At 37.4% G+C, this 17566-nt stretch overlaps 2 protein-coding genes across 2 annotated transcripts; one reads left to right on the forward strand and one right to left on the reverse strand.

Annotated features, from left to right (window-relative positions):
• The first annotated feature begins 7612 nt into the window (after positions 1 to 7612).
• LOC132556738 (uncharacterized) lies at positions 7613 to 11759 on the forward strand. Its single transcript, XM_060221180.1, has 8 exons — positions 7613 to 7656; positions 8301 to 8406; positions 9347 to 9577; positions 9862 to 9977; positions 10229 to 10331; positions 10836 to 10962; positions 11276 to 11377; positions 11632 to 11759. Exons 2-8 carry the CDS (start codon positions 8317 to 8319, stop codon positions 11757 to 11759), a joined length of 897 nt encoding a protein of 298 aa, XP_060077163.1. The 5' UTR covers positions 7613 to 7656; positions 8301 to 8316.
• A 2286-nt stretch (positions 11760 to 14045) lies between these two features.
• On the reverse strand, positions 14046 to 15837 carry LOC132556743 (uncharacterized). The gene is made up of 2 exons (XM_060221186.1): positions 15679 to 15837; positions 14046 to 14792 (listed from the first exon to the last, which is right to left on the reverse strand). The coding sequence occupies exons 1-2, from the start codon at positions 15835 to 15837 to the stop codon at positions 14046 to 14048; spliced, it is 906 nt and encodes a 301-aa protein (XP_060077169.1).
• Between the last annotated feature and the right edge of the window lie 1729 nt (positions 15838 to 17566).

Consider the following 17566-nt stretch of genomic DNA (forward strand, 5'->3'; position numbering starts at 1 on the left):
GTCATGTTGTCAGCATATCTGTATAGCATAATACCCAACCAGGTCCTGTTGTCAGCAGATCTGTATAACATAATACCCAACCAGGTCCCGTTGTCAGCAGATCTGTATAACATAATGCCCAACCAGGTCCCGTTGTCAGCATATCTGTATAACATAATACCCAACCAGGTCCCGTTGTCAGCATATATGTATAACATAACACCCAACCAGGTCCCGTTGTCAGCATATCTGTATAACATAACATCCAACCAGGTCCCGTTGTCAGCAGATCTGTATAACATAATACCCAACCAGGTCCCGTTGTCAGCAGATCTGTATAACATAATACCCAACCAGGTCCCGTTGTCAGCATATCTGTATAATGCAATATCAAGCTAGATCATGTTCAATAAAAAATTAAAAAGCTGATAGACATCAATTAGATTCATAAAATTGTTGTTATGGTTAATATCTTTATTTAGTTTTTTTGTTAAATAGTGTTTTGTGTAAACAATCTTCAACGTCAAAGGAAATAAAGATCACTGATTCATTCATTTACACAACATCCACCTTGTCAGCATGTCTGTATAACACGACATCCAGCTAGGTCCCGTTGTCAGCATGTTTGTATAGCACGACATCCAGCTAGACTATTGTCATCATGTCTGTATAACACGACATCCAGCTAGATCAATTTGACAGCATGTCTATATAACACGACATCCAGCTAGGTCCTGCTGTCAACATGTCTGTATAACACGACATCCAGCTAGGTCCTGTTGACAGCATGTCTGTATAACACGACATCCTGCTAGGTCCTGCTGTCAACATGTCTGTATAACACGACATCCAGCTAGGTCCTGTTGACAGCATGTTTGTATAATACGACATCCAGCTAGGTCCTGTTGTCAACATGTCTGTATAACACGACATCCAGCTAGGTCCTGTTGACAGCATGTCTGTATAACACGACATCCTGCTAGGTCCTGCTGTCAACATGTCTGTATAACACGACATCCTGCTAGGTCCTGCTGTCAACATGTTTGTATAACACGACATCCAGCTAGGTCCTGCTGTCAACATGTCTGTATAACACGACATCCTGCTAGGTCCTGTTGACAGCATGTCTGTATAACACGACATCCTGCTAGGTCCTGTTGTCATCGTGTCTGTATAACACGACATCCAGCTAGATCCTGTTGCCATCATGTCTGTATAACACGACATCCAGCTAGGTCTTGTTGTCAGCATGTCTGTATAACACGACATCCAGCTAGATCATGTTGTCAGCATGTCTGTATAACACGACATCCAGCTAGGTCCTGTTGTCATCGTGTCTGTATAACACGACATCCAGCTAGGTCCTATTGTCATCATGTCTGTATAACACAACATCCAGCTAGATCATGTTGTCAGCATGTTTATATAACACGACATCCTGCGAGGTCCTGCTGTCAACATGTCTGTATAACACGACATCCAGCTAGGTCCTATTGTCAGCATTTCTGTATAAAACGACAACTAGCTAGTTTATGTTGTCTTTTGGTCGGTTTAACACGAAATTTAGTTAGGTCCTTATGTCAGCAAATCTTTGCCCTTCCCATCTAGGTCATGTTGTCAGCAAGTCTGCATTGCCCAACATCACGCAAAATTCCGTTGTCAGTATGTCCGTAAAACAAAAACATCCAGCTATGTTATGTTGTCCTTTTGTCTTTTTAACGCGAAATCAAGCTATGTCCTAATGTCAGCACGTGTGCATAGCCCTACGTCAAACTAGGTCCTGTATTGTCCAACATCACGCAAAATTTGTTGTCATGATGTATGTCTGTATAATACCATGATCAGCTAGGCCAGGTTGTCATTGTGTCTGTTTAACATGACAACCAGCTTCTACCGTAATTTGTATTTCGCCAAAGTTGGTAAATTATTTTCTACCTATTGTTTTAATTATTTTACATGTAGTTTCATGTCGTATTCACAAAGTTTATTATGCCACTTTAAAAAAAACGGTTGTTGTTGTTCATCAAAGCATAGAAAAATATATTCATCACATCAGTAGCTTGTTATTTCTTGCAATACACCAACGTAATATATAGATCACAAAAGACAATACATGCAGAAATGGCACAAGCGTTCCTCCATTTCTAAGTTATGATTGTCTTGGTTGTAGGATCCAGGTTTCCCCTACCTATTACATCCAGTCAAACATTTTCAATGGTTACAAGCAAGTAAAGTGCCTTTTAAGTATAGGGGCTGGGGGGCGGACAGGAATTTTAATCGACAGCAACTGAGACGGTTCCACAGTCCTAGCAACTAACTCGTCATCAAAGAGTCTCGGGGCATCGAGAGTACGCACACGAATTGATCACAGGCGTATCACAGGTCTATGTGCATTACGACCATAAGTTTTAATGTACTTTTATCGTATTTTCTGCTGAAGTTATTAGTATGATCAAAGCTATTGTGCTCCATCAATTTGTGTTTACTTTGTTACATTCCGGGTGCTTTTCACCTTTATTGGAATAAAAAATCAATAAACCTAAAAATAATGAAATGTTCTCATCTAAAATTTCTATTTCTAGTTGGTGGCTATTTCGTGCAAGTTGTGTAGGGATGGAAGTTGTGAGGCCAGGCAAGGGAACATACTTGGAACTCACGATACCGCTCTACAGCGATGTAAGAGTCTACACAGGGGATGAACCGTGTTTGTGGGCGTCAAAACAAGGGAGGTAACTGTTGGCAATCAAAGGATAAAGGGAAAAAAAAGCCTTTCATATATACCTAAAAGAGGGTAGCCCCATTAAATACATGTATATGTGTAAACAATAACTAATATACTTTCTTCAAAGAACTAATAAAGTTTTAAATCCAATATGTAATCTCTGGATCCTATAAAACCATATACATTTGAATTTTAACAGTAATGTTTATTGTTATTTTTTCTGAATGGGGTTACGAACAGATGTGATCCATATTTACAGATAAAATTAAATGACGCGGGTGGGAACACTATACGGAATTCAGACGGTAAAAACACAAATGTTTCTGTTTGTTAAAAGTCCCTTCCAAATCCTACACAGACCATTTTCTGTTCTACCTACAGAAATTTAAAGGGAAAAAACCCCCAAAACACCACAACCAAATGTATGTATACAATACAGCAATACGGTAATCAGCAATATTTGACGTTGTCCTGTCCTCTCATGAAAATGAAATAATGAATTTCAAAAGGAAATTTTTCTTTCTTCTTTTTTTTTAATTTCAACCCATCATATTTGGTGCATTTTATGAGTATAACCATCCACATGTGTAATCAACGACACATCAAATTGGGAGCATTACTCTTTAGAAATCATCAAAAATGGACTATGCCCCGATTCTGAAAATATGATTATCATTAACATTACCCGTGAGGAATTCCGTGGACAATTTCCTTACTTTTACTATCTAAAGAATTACTTACCTTGATTCATCATCAATATTCTGCAATATTCATACTGTCGTTATAAACGTATGTACGTAAGGTACCTAAGAACGAACTCGAAAAGAGGAGTATCGTATTATTGAAGTGCACACGGTCGCTTTATATAATTTGAAGAAAAAAACAACCTGAAATTACCTTTCCAAACAGTCTTAATTAAACACTGATAAGAAAGCACCAACAAAAACCTAGTGTCGGGAATTAGACTCTGGGTAGTGAGAGGGAATATACATAAAACAACCAACCTCTTCAACTATCTTCCTTTATTCTCCTCCTAACACATGAGAGTTACAGTAAACAAGGGAGGCAATCATGTACAGTTATTGAAGTTACCTCCCCTTTGACCATCTGTGGATGGTCATAACACATGCAGAATTAATATTGTTAGGAGACAAGACAGGGTTTTCGCCAAATCGGTACCTTTCGGCTGCTTTCGTGTAAGAGACGATGTCGTACGGAAAGTGACGAAAGTTCCCGAAGGTTAAACCGGAAATCAGGTACATCGGTGCACAATCGTGCTCATATCTTGAATGGTTAAAATTGTAATTTTTCAACGAGATATTCGTTATATGCGTTTAAAATCATTAAAGTATATATTTGTTAAATCCATTTGAATTATTTAAGACTTTTAGTATGATTTCATTTCCACATGAGAGCTTGAAACGACAATTTGTCGGTCAAAATCATTTTAATCCATTCAACGGGTCGGCAGTTCCCATTGCGTGCTGCGGTAAGTGTATTGTGGGTAATGAAGTTCCAGTCACACTTTCGTTTAAAGTTGATCGTATGGGCAGTTCGTTTGAGTTGAATAACCACACACACAATACCTTAAAGCGCTCGTTGCGCTCGCTAATATATAGGAAAGAAAGGAATATAGATCAAACCAGACCCTTCCTTGACCTGCGAGATGTGGAACTCTTACATGTAACATTCTCAATGAAATGACATATTATAGAGATAAGACATGAAAACCTATCATAATGAACCAGAAACACACTAACATTCCATGCTATTGCAAGTACTTCCCATTATATGATCAGGATTGGATCCATTTTGAAGAGAGAAAAACATCCATTGATTAAACAATTAAAAAATGAAAAATAGTTTGAAACACAACAAATTATATGAATCAATGACAGAAAATTTTATCAAATGAATGAATACTTTGGTAACACCAACTCCTTAAAATTATAGGCTATTTTGCAATATAGGGAAATCATATTTGATTATGGAAATAGATCTGACACTTGATATTGACAAAAAGTATTTTGGTAATTACAATTCATAAGGTAATGTAATGCATTAAGTACAAATCAAACCAATGTGGAGAAAATAATTCATACAGTAACAATCGGATAAATACAAAATGACAATTACATTGGAATGAAATAGAAAATATGGTAAGGTCAAATAATCGCTTGTTAATTAAATCGTATTAATCAATTTGTAAATAATTTGCTTTTAAAGTGTATTGGAGTATGTTGAACAGATTTCAAACAAATACACAGTGAATTAAGTTTCTGCAGACGTTAGAATTCAACACTCCAGTGCCATGGTACTTTGCAATTACAGGTACAGTTAAATTCCTTGGACATAATTGTAATTATACAAATGGAGGTGGTTTCACTTGTATAGCCTTGAGGGCTTTCTGGTTAAGAGATCACGGCCTAACCCAAATGGGTTTGTTCTCCACACAACTGTACTAAGTACTGAGGGAGGGGTCCATGGCCGATACCATCACATACTGGGCTCAAAAATCAGCCTTTACAGATCTCCATGACAGTTTTGTAGCATCAGACAACTGATTGTAAAACACAAGGGCCGTTCCAATTAAATGGAGGTGGTATGCAGCTATTGTACATCGTTCATCCGCCACCATACCATTGGAGATTGTGTAAGAATCAAATTCTTTCAAGAATTTTTCCCTATCTTCGTGAGAATAACCTCCAAACTTTCTCAAAGTTATGTTGTCACGGGGTACTATAACTGGATGTGAAGCTCACCGCACCTCTATGCAAGTATGAAATTAGGTCAGATAATTTGTCGAAATTCAAGATACATGTTTTTTTATTTTTTTTTTTTTTTTTTTTTTGTAGATCCTTCTTTTGATTGAACCTAAAACTGAATAGCAAATATCCGGAACCAATAAAAGAACGCATAACTCCATTTCACAGCTAAGCCAAACTAACCACCCTGGAAGGTTGGAAAGCTCACAGTTCAGGTAAATCACCTTGTTGGTATAAAAGTATCACTTTCGGGTATTAAAAACTAAATATCAACGTTAAATGTAATAAAAATTTTAGTTTTATAATAGAACTAATTATTCGTTCAACGGTAAGTAACTCCCAAGTTGGTTTTCGCAATTCACATCGGGTACACAACCATCAATGATTTCCCTGACGTCTCTTCAGAAGGACTGACAAATACTTATTGTCTTCTCTCTGTATTGAACATTATGTAGAAAGATCTCCCGAATCAAACCTAGATATAAATTGATCGCTTAGATGTAGTCTTAAGCAATTGTTAAAACGAATCATAATAGTGATGACGTCACAATACGGATGACGCCATAAAGAAGCTAGTTGCCGTCACGTGGTTAAGAGACATTCTCTGACAACGCCAGACATAGTTTTGCTCAGTAACATTGCTTTACAAATAATCGATCTTAAACGATATATAGGACCATGTATAGGATATATATCCCCCAAGTCAAGAATATCGACGCTGCACTACAAAGGTACGTACTTCCTGATCTTTATCCTATCCTCAAAATTACTTCAATCAAGAAGACCAGTGGCTGCTAATTAACCCCTAATTTACAAGTACCAAATCGATAGTCCAATCATGTTCATATGAGCTAATAGTTGACAAAACTTGAGAAAAAAGTAGTGTTCAGGACCGGTACGCTAGATTTGTGTCTTTTTACCGTCTTATCAGTTGTTGCACAACCTACTTGCTACTATATATTATAATTGAATGCCTAAGAACAGTGACTATTATAGAATCGGCGCTCGTTGAATTTAACCATTCCACAGACAATTTATTAAAGTGTAATGAATCCTGTAGAACCTGTAGAATCTAAGTCCGTGGTTATATCCATTGTAAAATATTTCCTTCGTTGTGCGCTTATTAAACTCAAGTCCAGTACAGGGGACGGGGAAACTAGCAAGAGGTGAAAAATTATGTGGCACCCAAAGCTGCTCGTTGGTGGTTTGATTAGGGGACATCGGAGAATAAAAAATATGGTATACTGCATTCCTATGCATAACCATAGGAGACGACTTAAAATAGACCCCTGCAGAATCGAGGTTTTTCTTCCAAATATCCAACCACGGGATCTTGTTTTTTCATTCTGTTCTTTTTCCGCTTTTAGTGTTACTCTTGACACTCAACTTTATACAGTGCGTGTGACGCTAACTGTTGCAAGAGAGTTCAACCCCTAAAACACACGATCATTACAAATGATGAGCTTTAAATTCTATCTTTTTTCTCATGAAAAGCATTAACAGTAACATGTATATGCATGTTGATACATGTAATTACTGTATTCTTTTTTTCTTATGCTTCTCCGGTTACATTAGCATCGATAATTACTGTAAATACTAGAATGGTAGAATTATACTTGTAATTGTCTTCATACTTAGCACTGAACTGACTTTTTTCTTGCTTGAATATAGTGTGGACTGGGTGCACAGATACACAGATATGATTATGGGTCACGTGACTACACCAGTGACGTTTTTGGATGTTCCGTACCCTATCTATGTTTTACGAAATATTGCATACGCCGAGAAGTCTGCTTTTACCGGTAAATATACATTACATACTGTATTGTGGTATAATGTATGATAATACAATGACGTGTGGATATGTTACTTAACAGGATACAATTTGTGGATGTATTGTTGTGTGGTACACTCAAGAAATAACATTGTCACACGGTCATTTTTAGTTCCGGATTGAGATGGTCGCCTGTCAAGTGCTCAATATTGTTTCCTCATTGGTTTATGTTGTTAACATTCCATATCTTTATGTTTACACAGTAATATGTTTTTGTTGCTTTTCGTTGAAATTGAAATTATTTTAACAGGAATGCATGACATCGTTGAAATACTGAAAGACGTCGCTTTCATGGCGTGCACCGCTGTGACGTCAGCAGGCAGAAATAGTGTATTGAACAAGAATTCCAGCTGCACGTAAGTATAAAAAAATAATCATTTTACAAAGTGTATGTACCCTATCTTACATTGTGTCGTTATTAACACGACATGTTTACTGGCATGAAATCCCTTCACTTTCTAAAATTAATATTTTCTTAATATACTGTACATAATATTTTCGGTTACAAGTAAAAATGGTTAAATCAAATTTATTTATTGACCAAGGAAATACATCTTTGATTTGAAAAACAATGCCGTGTAAGCAGAGTTCCCATCGATATCAATGAGGTTAACGTAGTTATCGCCCTTGTTCTACGGTAACCATTGCAGGCCGTACAGCTCTCACTCAACATGGCGGTTTTCAATCGTACAGTAAAATACTTTCCAAAGTTTAGATTTCATAAGAACTTAGCATTTCCTTCAGTTATCAAAGTTGTTCAGAACACATATCAGATTCATTCTATTGCAGTAAGCTAAAGGTATAAATTCATTTGGACTTGTCTAATCTAATTAATATATATCATCGCCAGTTTTACATTACATAACGGTCTACCATGCATTAATTGTTGGTTGATATTATGTAAATCACTAGACTTTCTAAATGAAGTTAATTTCTACCGTTATATTACAATGTAATTAATTTCTGTGGTTTATTGTAAATTGAGGTTTTTTTTTTCTAGGTTTACTTCGTCAGAAATGAAGGACATATATTCAATGATGGCGGAACTACACAAACGTGCGTCTGCTCACAAAGATATACTTCCTCGGCTCCAGGCTCTACAACAGGTATCTACAGCATGATATGTTACCATTTTCATCACACAATGTCTTCATAAAACAAGTAATTACTGTTTTGATTCACACTTCTGTGTTATGTGTGTGTGTGGGGGGGGGGGGGGTGGTTAAATAAAACTTGGATTCTCTTCTGGGGGATGGGTTAACAAAATCAACATTGGAGAAGTTTCTTTCTTTATCGTGTTTCACACCAAAAGTCATCAGTCCGTCAGCTTTTAATCGCCCACTGTCTGCCGTCAGAGACCTGGACCTCGCGCTAACTGAAATATCCAGCGCCGTATCCTACTATATAGTAGGCGCGACTAGTGAGAAATCTGTTCTTCCCGCATACACTATGCAGTCGAGCATGTATTTGGATTTGGATTCTTAAGCTGTCTGATATTTAACACGTTTCTTTAATTCTGACAAATAACTGAAGGGCCGCATTTGTTCCGTGCTGACAGCATCACTCTGATTTCAAATTATTAGCTTCCGCAATATGACGTAATACAAGCATAGAATGTCAATCACAAACATGTCCTTACTAAACTTCAATAACAATCCGACAAAAGATTATTTCTAACTTTTAGAAAGTGTTATCTGGTAAGTTTGTTCTTTTCCATCGATTTTTTTAAAAAGATTCTGTCTATATTATAGTTCCCGTCACAGGAAAGGGGACGTGCAGCTATGATCGTTCCTTACTATGCTTCTGTCCCCTATTTTAGGTTGCAATTATCAATGTTATTCAGACCCTCTCAAAATGTTTAAAGTAAATCGATGCAAAGTAGAATATGAAAAACAATAGTAAACCTTATTACTCAAACATTCACAGTGACGATAACATCTCAGAATAATAAAAAAAAAACATAAAAGGATAAATAAAAGATAATAATAAAACCAGCATGTGTGTATCAAACATATAACGTGAGATTTTAAATGATTCTGTTGACAGCAATGCCGTGATAAATACAATCAGCTGACCAAAAGGAAAATCTTACTGAGGGCACAAGATAAGAAAATGGCAATGCTGACAAAAGACCAAATTTCCAACGACGACACGATGAGAAGATGGTTGAATTACAAAATGAAAGTAGAACGTTCAACTTCCGCCCACAACATCGCAACAAACAACTTCCGGGATATGTTGTACAAAGAGAGACGTCTTCGCCTGGTCATGGAGGAGGTAATCGATATACTTTGACAAAATAAATTCATAATAATTATTGTCATCCGGCTTAAAAAATATATTAATTCTGGTAGTTAAAAGGACAATTCCAAAGCACTCATTGAAATCTTGATATTTCCTTTGTAATATTAACTGCACTAACAGACTACCGGAAAACAGAATCCGAATTAAATGTTAAATGTTATTAATATACAATAACAATATGAAGCCTGATTAATGATCAAAGGAGTAAAATGTGGTCAAATCAAAATCAATACCACTTGGTATTAAATTCGTTTCAGCTCAAGCACGAACTCCATCAACTCTTGTGCAAGAAAATTGAACGAAGATTTCAGGAAACTTTGGAAAACATGGCGACGACTATCGACCTTGTTGACTTGAACCGAAGTAATGATCGGTAAGTTCATCAATAGATTTGTACAGGTAAAAGAGTGTGCTAAAATTAAAATACTTACAAACACATTACCTGGTGAAGTGATATTTTAAAGTCAGTTGTAAGATATAAACGGTATTTTCTATCAAAGTTATTTTGATTGGCAGTGTTTAAAGTGAAATGATAAATTCAATCCGAGAATATTCATTAACGCACGTGTCAAAAAAACATTTCTGTCATGATACACAACCTAATGGATTCTAATATTACCACAGGTACCAGTCAGTAAAGTCATATATACAGACCATCGATGTACGAAATATGGCCGAGAATTTGCTTCGGAATGGCAGTGTTGAATATGAATATCCGAATATCCAAGTGAGTATATTTTACAATCCGAACGTTAGGTTGTGGTACAGAATTCACTCAGACCAGACATGAAATTAGTGTAAACGACGGGATAATAAGTGGTAATGCAGCAACAACAGTAACAAATGTATTATCTAAAAGCTATAAATATGCAAACGTAAATATCATCATAAAACAGTCTCGAACATTACGTCTTGTACTAACTTCCTCCAGTAAGAGAGAAATAAAGGTAAACACCGTTCCGAGATTTTCCTCAGACGCCTCCTAAGCTTCAAAGCTAAGGCCCTTAGCATCACTGACGGGTCAGAGAAGGACGAAACAACTGTATGATGCAGTTTTAATTTCATTGTTTGGCTCTACCCTGTCAAATCATATTTGTTAGAAAGGTTCTTTTCACTTGTGTCTATTTTATAGTCTTACAGCACATTTGCTATAAGATGCTCTAATGTCTAGACAAACACTGATGATATAAAAATTTAGTACGTCACATAGTTATTGTTTTTCCTACAATAGGAAATTATAGAGGCTACTGGGTTCTTCGAGCCATTACCGAAGGGACGCATGACGTCTTGGAGGCTACAGGGACACAAGATGGCGGGCAATGATTTCATAACCTCATCACTACAGAGTGTGGATGATGGTAGGTATATAGTTGTTTAGACCTACAAAATTTCTGAGCGTCAGAGACTAATAAAACGTCCTAAGACAATAAGGTAAATGAAGGGTGAAAGAACGGTATTTCTTTATATCTTAAAAAAGTATCTCACATGAAGGTTATACAATGGAGCTTCTTCCTTGCTTTATTTGATAACTTGTACGACCGGTATGTATAGGGGGAAATTAATTAGAAGCGTGAACCTTGAACACGTCTCTCGTCCTGAGAACCATCTGGCGTCCTCCTCCAAATTTAATCAGAGAATGTTATTTACAAATCAACATTTCCTATATTACAGAAATGGACACTGGTTTAGATAGAAATACGAACAACGGACGTTACCTCAGAACTGTGGGATCGAAACATTTACCTGGACCGGAGTTTTTAAAGCTAAAAAAAGGTAGGTTGTTTCTTAGAATATCTAGATCCACGTCATGTTAGACCAACCATTGATAGAAAAAATATTTACAAACTTGTTTGTCGAAGATTTTGGCACGATATCAAATATGTTTGCTTCCATGAGATTTTGTAATTTGCCTAGATTTATACAATGATTAGGGTTTGCGTTGGGTATTTTATATATTTAGCAATAAAGCTGTGTCACATTAGACCAACTAAAATACGGGTTTCACAACAATGTACATTATCCTGCAGATCAAACGTTCAAACAGAAGTTGACCGTGATGGGTGGTGAAGTAGCATTTGGCTGGTCAAGGAAGGGTCGGTTTGGTCAGAAGAAGTGGGGATTTTGTGAAACTCGACTAGTCCTCAGGGTGGTGTGACAGCCAAGACTTTTGTCCACATAGCTCTTTCTAGATAAGGACGACGCACGGAAATAATCAAACCTAGATTCATTTTCCGCGCTTGAGAAAAGATGAGGCTTTTTGTCTAACTCAGCGACTTTTGACTTGTTTAATGTTATACCGTTTCATATATATCTTGTACCTTGTTGTTATATTTATAAAACTTTTGAATGTTATATCTCGTTCTTTTGTTCTTTACACGATCAAGTTGCGAATCCATCACCACATGAAAACACAAGTTATGTCTATAAGGCCATTAAAACATACATGTAAACAATGTTATCTTGTGCGTACAAGCCGCGTCTAAAAGGGCTTAATTGTTTCCAAAATCGATGGAATTTTAACCATCATTTTCACTCATGCAGATGTATTATTGTTCACGATAGGTCAGAAAGCTATATAAGACAAGATTTATATAGCATTTTGTCATAGCAAACAGTGTATCACTCCTGAGATACATTTTGAATCTATCATATATCGTCATTTTGTTTTCTTGTATACAAATCAATAATCTATGAGATATAGTTTATTACTTATAAGAACCATTTTGCCCAATCACTCTACTTTATCTAGACGATAAATGTTACAATATGGACAAGTGTGAAATCGGACCATAATATTAGTATTATTTCGGTGGACGTGAAAAATTGTCTGATAGCAAACCTTGTCTCCTTGTCAAAACAACCATAAAAACAACCAGAAACGTATTTTCTGGCACCTCAGACAGGAATATCCCACGTAATACTCATCCTAGATTTTACTGTCGCGCCAAACTATGATGAAATATCGAATAAGTTTCAGAGTATTAGGCGCGTGAAAAATTCTATTACCTGTAACTGAGCGAGATCGGGGTATCTCGGGCTCAGATCCTGTAACGTCCTTATCTTGTCTAACGTCTCGGTTGGGATTATGTGACAGGATCTTAGCCCTCGACTGAGATACCCCGATCTCGCTCAGTTACAGGCAACATATTTTGTAAGTCTTTTGGAATGACAGAGAGGTTTATAAGCCCAATTTCCTGAAATTATTAGTCATGTTTGAGATATACTGGAATAGCATATTGATTAGGGAAAAAAACATCCTTATATGTATACATATTTATATGTATAGTGTTGTGAAGGTGGGGAAACTAGTCCGTATGGTGTGATAGAGGTAGGAAAACTAGTCGGTACGGTGTGGTGGAGGTGGTGAAACTAGTCGGTATGGCGTGGTGGAGGTGTGTAAACTAGTCGGTACGGTGTGGTGGAGGTGGGGAAACTAGTCGGTACGGTGTGGTGGAGGTGGGGAAACTAGTCGGTACGGTGTGGTGGAGGTGGGGAAACTAGTCGGTATGATGTGGTGGAGGTGAGGAAACTAGTCGGTACGGTGTGGTGGAGGTGGTGAAACTAGTCGGTATGATGTGGTGGAGGTGGGGAAACTAGTCGGTATGGTGTGGTGGAGGTGGGTAAATTAGTCGGTATGGTGTGGTGAAGGTGGGGAAACTAGTCGGTATGGTGTGGTGGAGGTGTGGAATCTAGTCGGTATGGTGTGGTGGAGGTGTGGAATCTAGTCGGTATGGTGTGGTGGAGGTGTGGAATCTAGTTGGTATGGTGTGGTGGAGGTGTGGAATCTAGTTGGTATGGTGTGGTGGAGGTGTGGAATCTAGTTGGTATGGTGTGGTGGAGGTGTGGAATCTAGTTGGTATGGTGTGGTGGAGGTGTGGAATCTAGTTGGTATGATGTGGTGGAGGTGTGGAATCTAGTTGGTATGATGTGGTGGAGGTGTGGAATCTAGTTGGTATGGTGTGGTGGAGGTGTGGAAACTGGTCAAGATACTGCTTAGGAGAAAGATTAACCAGTCGGTATGCTGACGATCGTGAAGTAGGAAAACCAGCTTGGTTGCTGAGGTGGAATTTAAATATGTCACCCTTACTGAAATTGTCCTGTACCTTGTAATACACGTATCTCAGTAACTGGATGTTTTCATATACTGCTGTATATTACTTCTCCCTATATCAAGTTTTGTCAGTAGAAAGGTTCAATAAAGGAAATTACAGTTCATCTTGTATCGTATACCTACTTGTAGAGTAATAGGAATAAGATGGGGAAAAATGATTATGATGATCGGACAACACAGACATAATAAGGTTATAAAGTGATCGATTACAGGGACCTCTTAAGTCTAGAAAGATGATCGGATTCCGGGGACTTCTTAAGTCTGAAACAATGATTGGATTCCACGGTCTTCTATAGGTTATGTAGTGATGGAACCAAGGACTGCTATAGGTTATACAGATATGGATTCAAGGAAGTTTTTAAGTCTAGAATGATGATCGGATTCCAGGGACTTCTTAAGACTAGAAAGGAGATCGGATTCCATGGACTTCTTAAGACTAGAAAGGAGATCGGATTCCAGGGACTTCTTAAGACTAGAAAGGAGATCGGATTCCAGGGACTTCTTAAGACTAGAAAGGAGATCGGATTCCAGGGACTTCTTAAGACTAGAAAGGAGATCGGATTCCAGGGACTTCTTAAGACTAGAAAGGAGATCGGATTCCAGGGACTTCTTAAGACTAGAAAGGAAATCGGATTCCATGGACTTCTTAAGACTAGAATAATGATCAGATTCCATGGACTTCTTGAGACTAGAAAGGAGATCGGATTCCAGGGACTTCTTAAGACTAGAAAGGAGATCGGATTCCGGGGACTTCTTAAGACTAGAATGACGATCAGATTCCGGGGACTTCTTAATTCTAGAATGACGATCAGATTCCGGGGACTTCTTAATTCTAGAATGACGATCAGATTCCGGGGACTTCTTAATTCTAGAATGACGATCAGATTCCGGGGACTTCTTAATTCTAGAATGACGATCAGATTCCGGGGACTTCTTAAGTCTAGAAAGACGATCAGATTCCGGGGACTTCTTAATTCTAGAAAGACGATCAGATTCCGGGGACTTCTTAATTCTAGAATGACGATCGGATTCCTGGGACTTCTTAATTCTAGAATGATGATCGGATTCCAAGGATCTCTTTAGGTTAGAAAGTGGCAGTTCCCAAGGACTTTTTCAGATTAGAAAAAATTATCGCATTCCAGGGATCTCTAAAGGTTAGAATGATGATCGGATTTTGCTGAAAATCGTCAGAAATTGCAATCCACAAATCAATACCCATCTTGTATTATGACAATGATTGTTGAAATGACCAGCGGGAAGTAATGTGTTTAAATAGGAGAGACATTGACCATGTGTAAAATGAGCCTCGCCATTTTCTGAATCAATTTCTTCCAGAACTCATTAAGGTACCCTAGATTACAGGTTCCCTGGTTGTATGGAACGACAAATCTGGAGGAGATTGTTTCTAAATATAACCTTTTTTATGAAGAGGATTAATATATGTTGTGCCTGTCATCTATTTCGGTTATCTTTGTTTATTTTATTTATACAATAAAATTGTCAAAATTTAAATTTAAAATAATATATCATCGTTACTTTAATAAATGTTTTGTCTAACATTAGACAATGTCTTTCATTATAGTATCCTTTATCATATCACCATATCCTAACAAAGGATATATAGAAGTAGGAGATATTTGGAGGGTTTTCTGTTTAAAAAAATAATGAAATTAATTTTTAACAAGAGGCCCCTTGGCCGTAACGGTCATCTGACTATAAAAAAATTCAGCAAGAAGGATTATTTTTCTACTTTGAATGAAATCTTACTAAGAAGCCTTTTACCATGATGTATATAATGTAGTTTTGGTGAGGTGTAGGAATCTGTAACAAGTATCACCTATTTTTGACAGTAAAGTTTGAGCTCAATCCCACTGGTGAAACATGAGAAGTTTTAAATAGGTGTTGCACTGGAAAACCATTATTGCGCAATCATATTACAAAATGGCCTTCCTGACTGCCGTACCGAAGTTTTGACAAGGTCGAAAAATAACAACACTTTGTTGGCTACCTTCCTAAACATTTCCACCAATTTTAGCTCAATGACATCAGTGGAACAGGAGAACAAGTTTAAAATATATGTTTCAAGATGGTGACCATGGCGGCCATCTTGGGTTTCAGACATATCCGAAAAATAACTACACTTGGTCAGGACCATCTCAGGATCATTTCATGCAAGTTTGAGCTCAATCCCACTCGTGGAACTTGAGAAGAAGTTTTAAATGTCAAAGGTTACACTTAGTGGATGGCGCATGGCGGACAAAGCATGACGGCTGTGGGTCATCATGACCCGTTGGAACAGATGACCTAAAATCGGGTTTGGGATTTTTTTTTTTTTTTTTTCGTTGTTTGAAATAAAAGCACCAATTTTGTCTGTGTCAAGTTACTTCTGTAACCGGGTGTTGTTCATTGACAGAATTCCCCCAACAGCTAAGTCCTGTTGTCAGGATGTCTATATAACACTATTACCAATAAGGTTCGGTTGTTAGGATGTCTGATTTTCCCGACGTTTTATAAGCTAGGTCATGTTTTCAGGCAGACTGTATAGCTTGACATCTAGCTAGGTCATGTTTTTAGGATGTCTATATAACACCTCAACAGGCTTGGCGCTGCTGTCATGATATCTGTATGATACTATATACAGCTTGGTCTTGTTGTCATGATGTCTGTATATTATGACATCTATTTAGGTCTTGTTGTCGTGATGTCTGTATAACATAACATCCAGCTAGGTCCTGTTGTCTTGATGTCTGTATAACATCACATCTAGCTAGGTCCTGTTGTCTTGATGTCTGTATAACATGATATCTAGCCAGGTCCTGTTGTCAGTATGTCTGTATAACATGACATCTAGCTAGGTCCTGTTGTCATGATATCTGTATGATACTATATACAGCTAGGTCTTGTTGTCATGATGTCTGTATAACATGACATCTAGCTAGGTCCTGTTGTCATGATGTCTGTATAACATGACATCTAGCTAGGTCCTGTTGTCATGATGTCTGTATAACATGACATCTAGCTAGGTCCTGTTGTCATGATGTCTGTATAACATCACATCTAGCTAGGTCCTGTTGTCATGATGTCTGTATAACATGACATCTAGCTAGGTCCTGTTGTCATGATGTCTGTATAACATCACATCTAGCTAGGTCCTGTTGTCATGATGTCTGTATAACATGACATCTAGCTAGGTCCTGTTGTCATGATGTCTGTATAACATGACATCTAGCTAGGTCCTGTTGTCATGATGTCTGTATAACATCACATCTAGCTAGGTCCTGTTGTCATGATGTCTGTATAACATGACATCTAGCTAGGTCCTGTTGTCATGATGTCTTTGTAACATGACATCTAGCTAGCTCCTGTTGTGATGATGTCTGTATAACATGACATCTAGCTAGGTCCTGTTGTCAGTAGGTATGTAAGTTGTAAAGGTTTTCGTTTTCCAGGAATCCTTTTTTTTCAAAGATGGAATACAATAATAACAACAGACATAAATAAAATTAATTGTTTCATGTCTTCTATAAAAAAGGGCATTGTTTCTCCTTCAGGGGAAGCTATATATGGCAACTGATAAATATCCTTTAAGAACTTTGTTAAGAAATAGTGATAAGAAGAACTATTTAAGAAGAGACAGACAGACAGACTGACAGCCAGACAGACAGGCTGATAGATTGATGGATGGACAGATGGATGGATGGATGGAAGTGTAGAAAATGTACAGTCATCCATCATCAGATGGTGGGTGAATAAAACATAACTCAATATACTTTATCATCAGTGTAATCAATTTATTGCATATCATGACAACTGAAATAAAGGACTACATATTAATGCAGTATTTCATACAT

Source organism: Ylistrum balloti, unplaced genomic scaffold (assembly GCF_031769215.1).
Source record: "Ylistrum balloti isolate Yb309-2 unplaced genomic scaffold, AGI_CSIRO_Ybal_v1 Utg370590, whole genome shotgun sequence".
Classification (NCBI taxonomy): domain Eukaryota; kingdom Metazoa; phylum Mollusca; class Bivalvia; order Pectinida; family Pectinidae; genus Ylistrum; species Ylistrum balloti.

Excerpts from the sequence above, each read along its gene's own strand:
- LOC132556738 (XM_060221180.1), top strand. The coding sequence starts at position 8,317 with ATGAAGGACATATATTCAATGATGGCGGAACTACACAAACGTGCGTCT. Across the intron at positions 9,978-10,228 it reads TTGAACCGAAGTAATGATCG|GTACCAGTCAGTAAAGTCAT; the intron begins GTAAGTTCATCA and ends ATATTACCACAG. Across the intron at positions 10,963-11,275 it reads ACTACAGAGTGTGGATGATG|AAATGGACACTGGTTTAGAT; the intron begins GTAGGTATATAG and ends CCTATATTACAG.
- LOC132556743 (XM_060221186.1), bottom strand. The coding sequence starts at position 15,837 with ATGTCTGAAACCCAAGATGGCCGCCATGGTCACCATCTTGAAACATAT. Across the intron at positions 14,793-15,678 it reads TCGACCTTGTCAAAACTTCG|AGATCCTTGGAATCCGATCA; the intron begins GTACGGCAGTCA and ends TCTAACCTAAAG.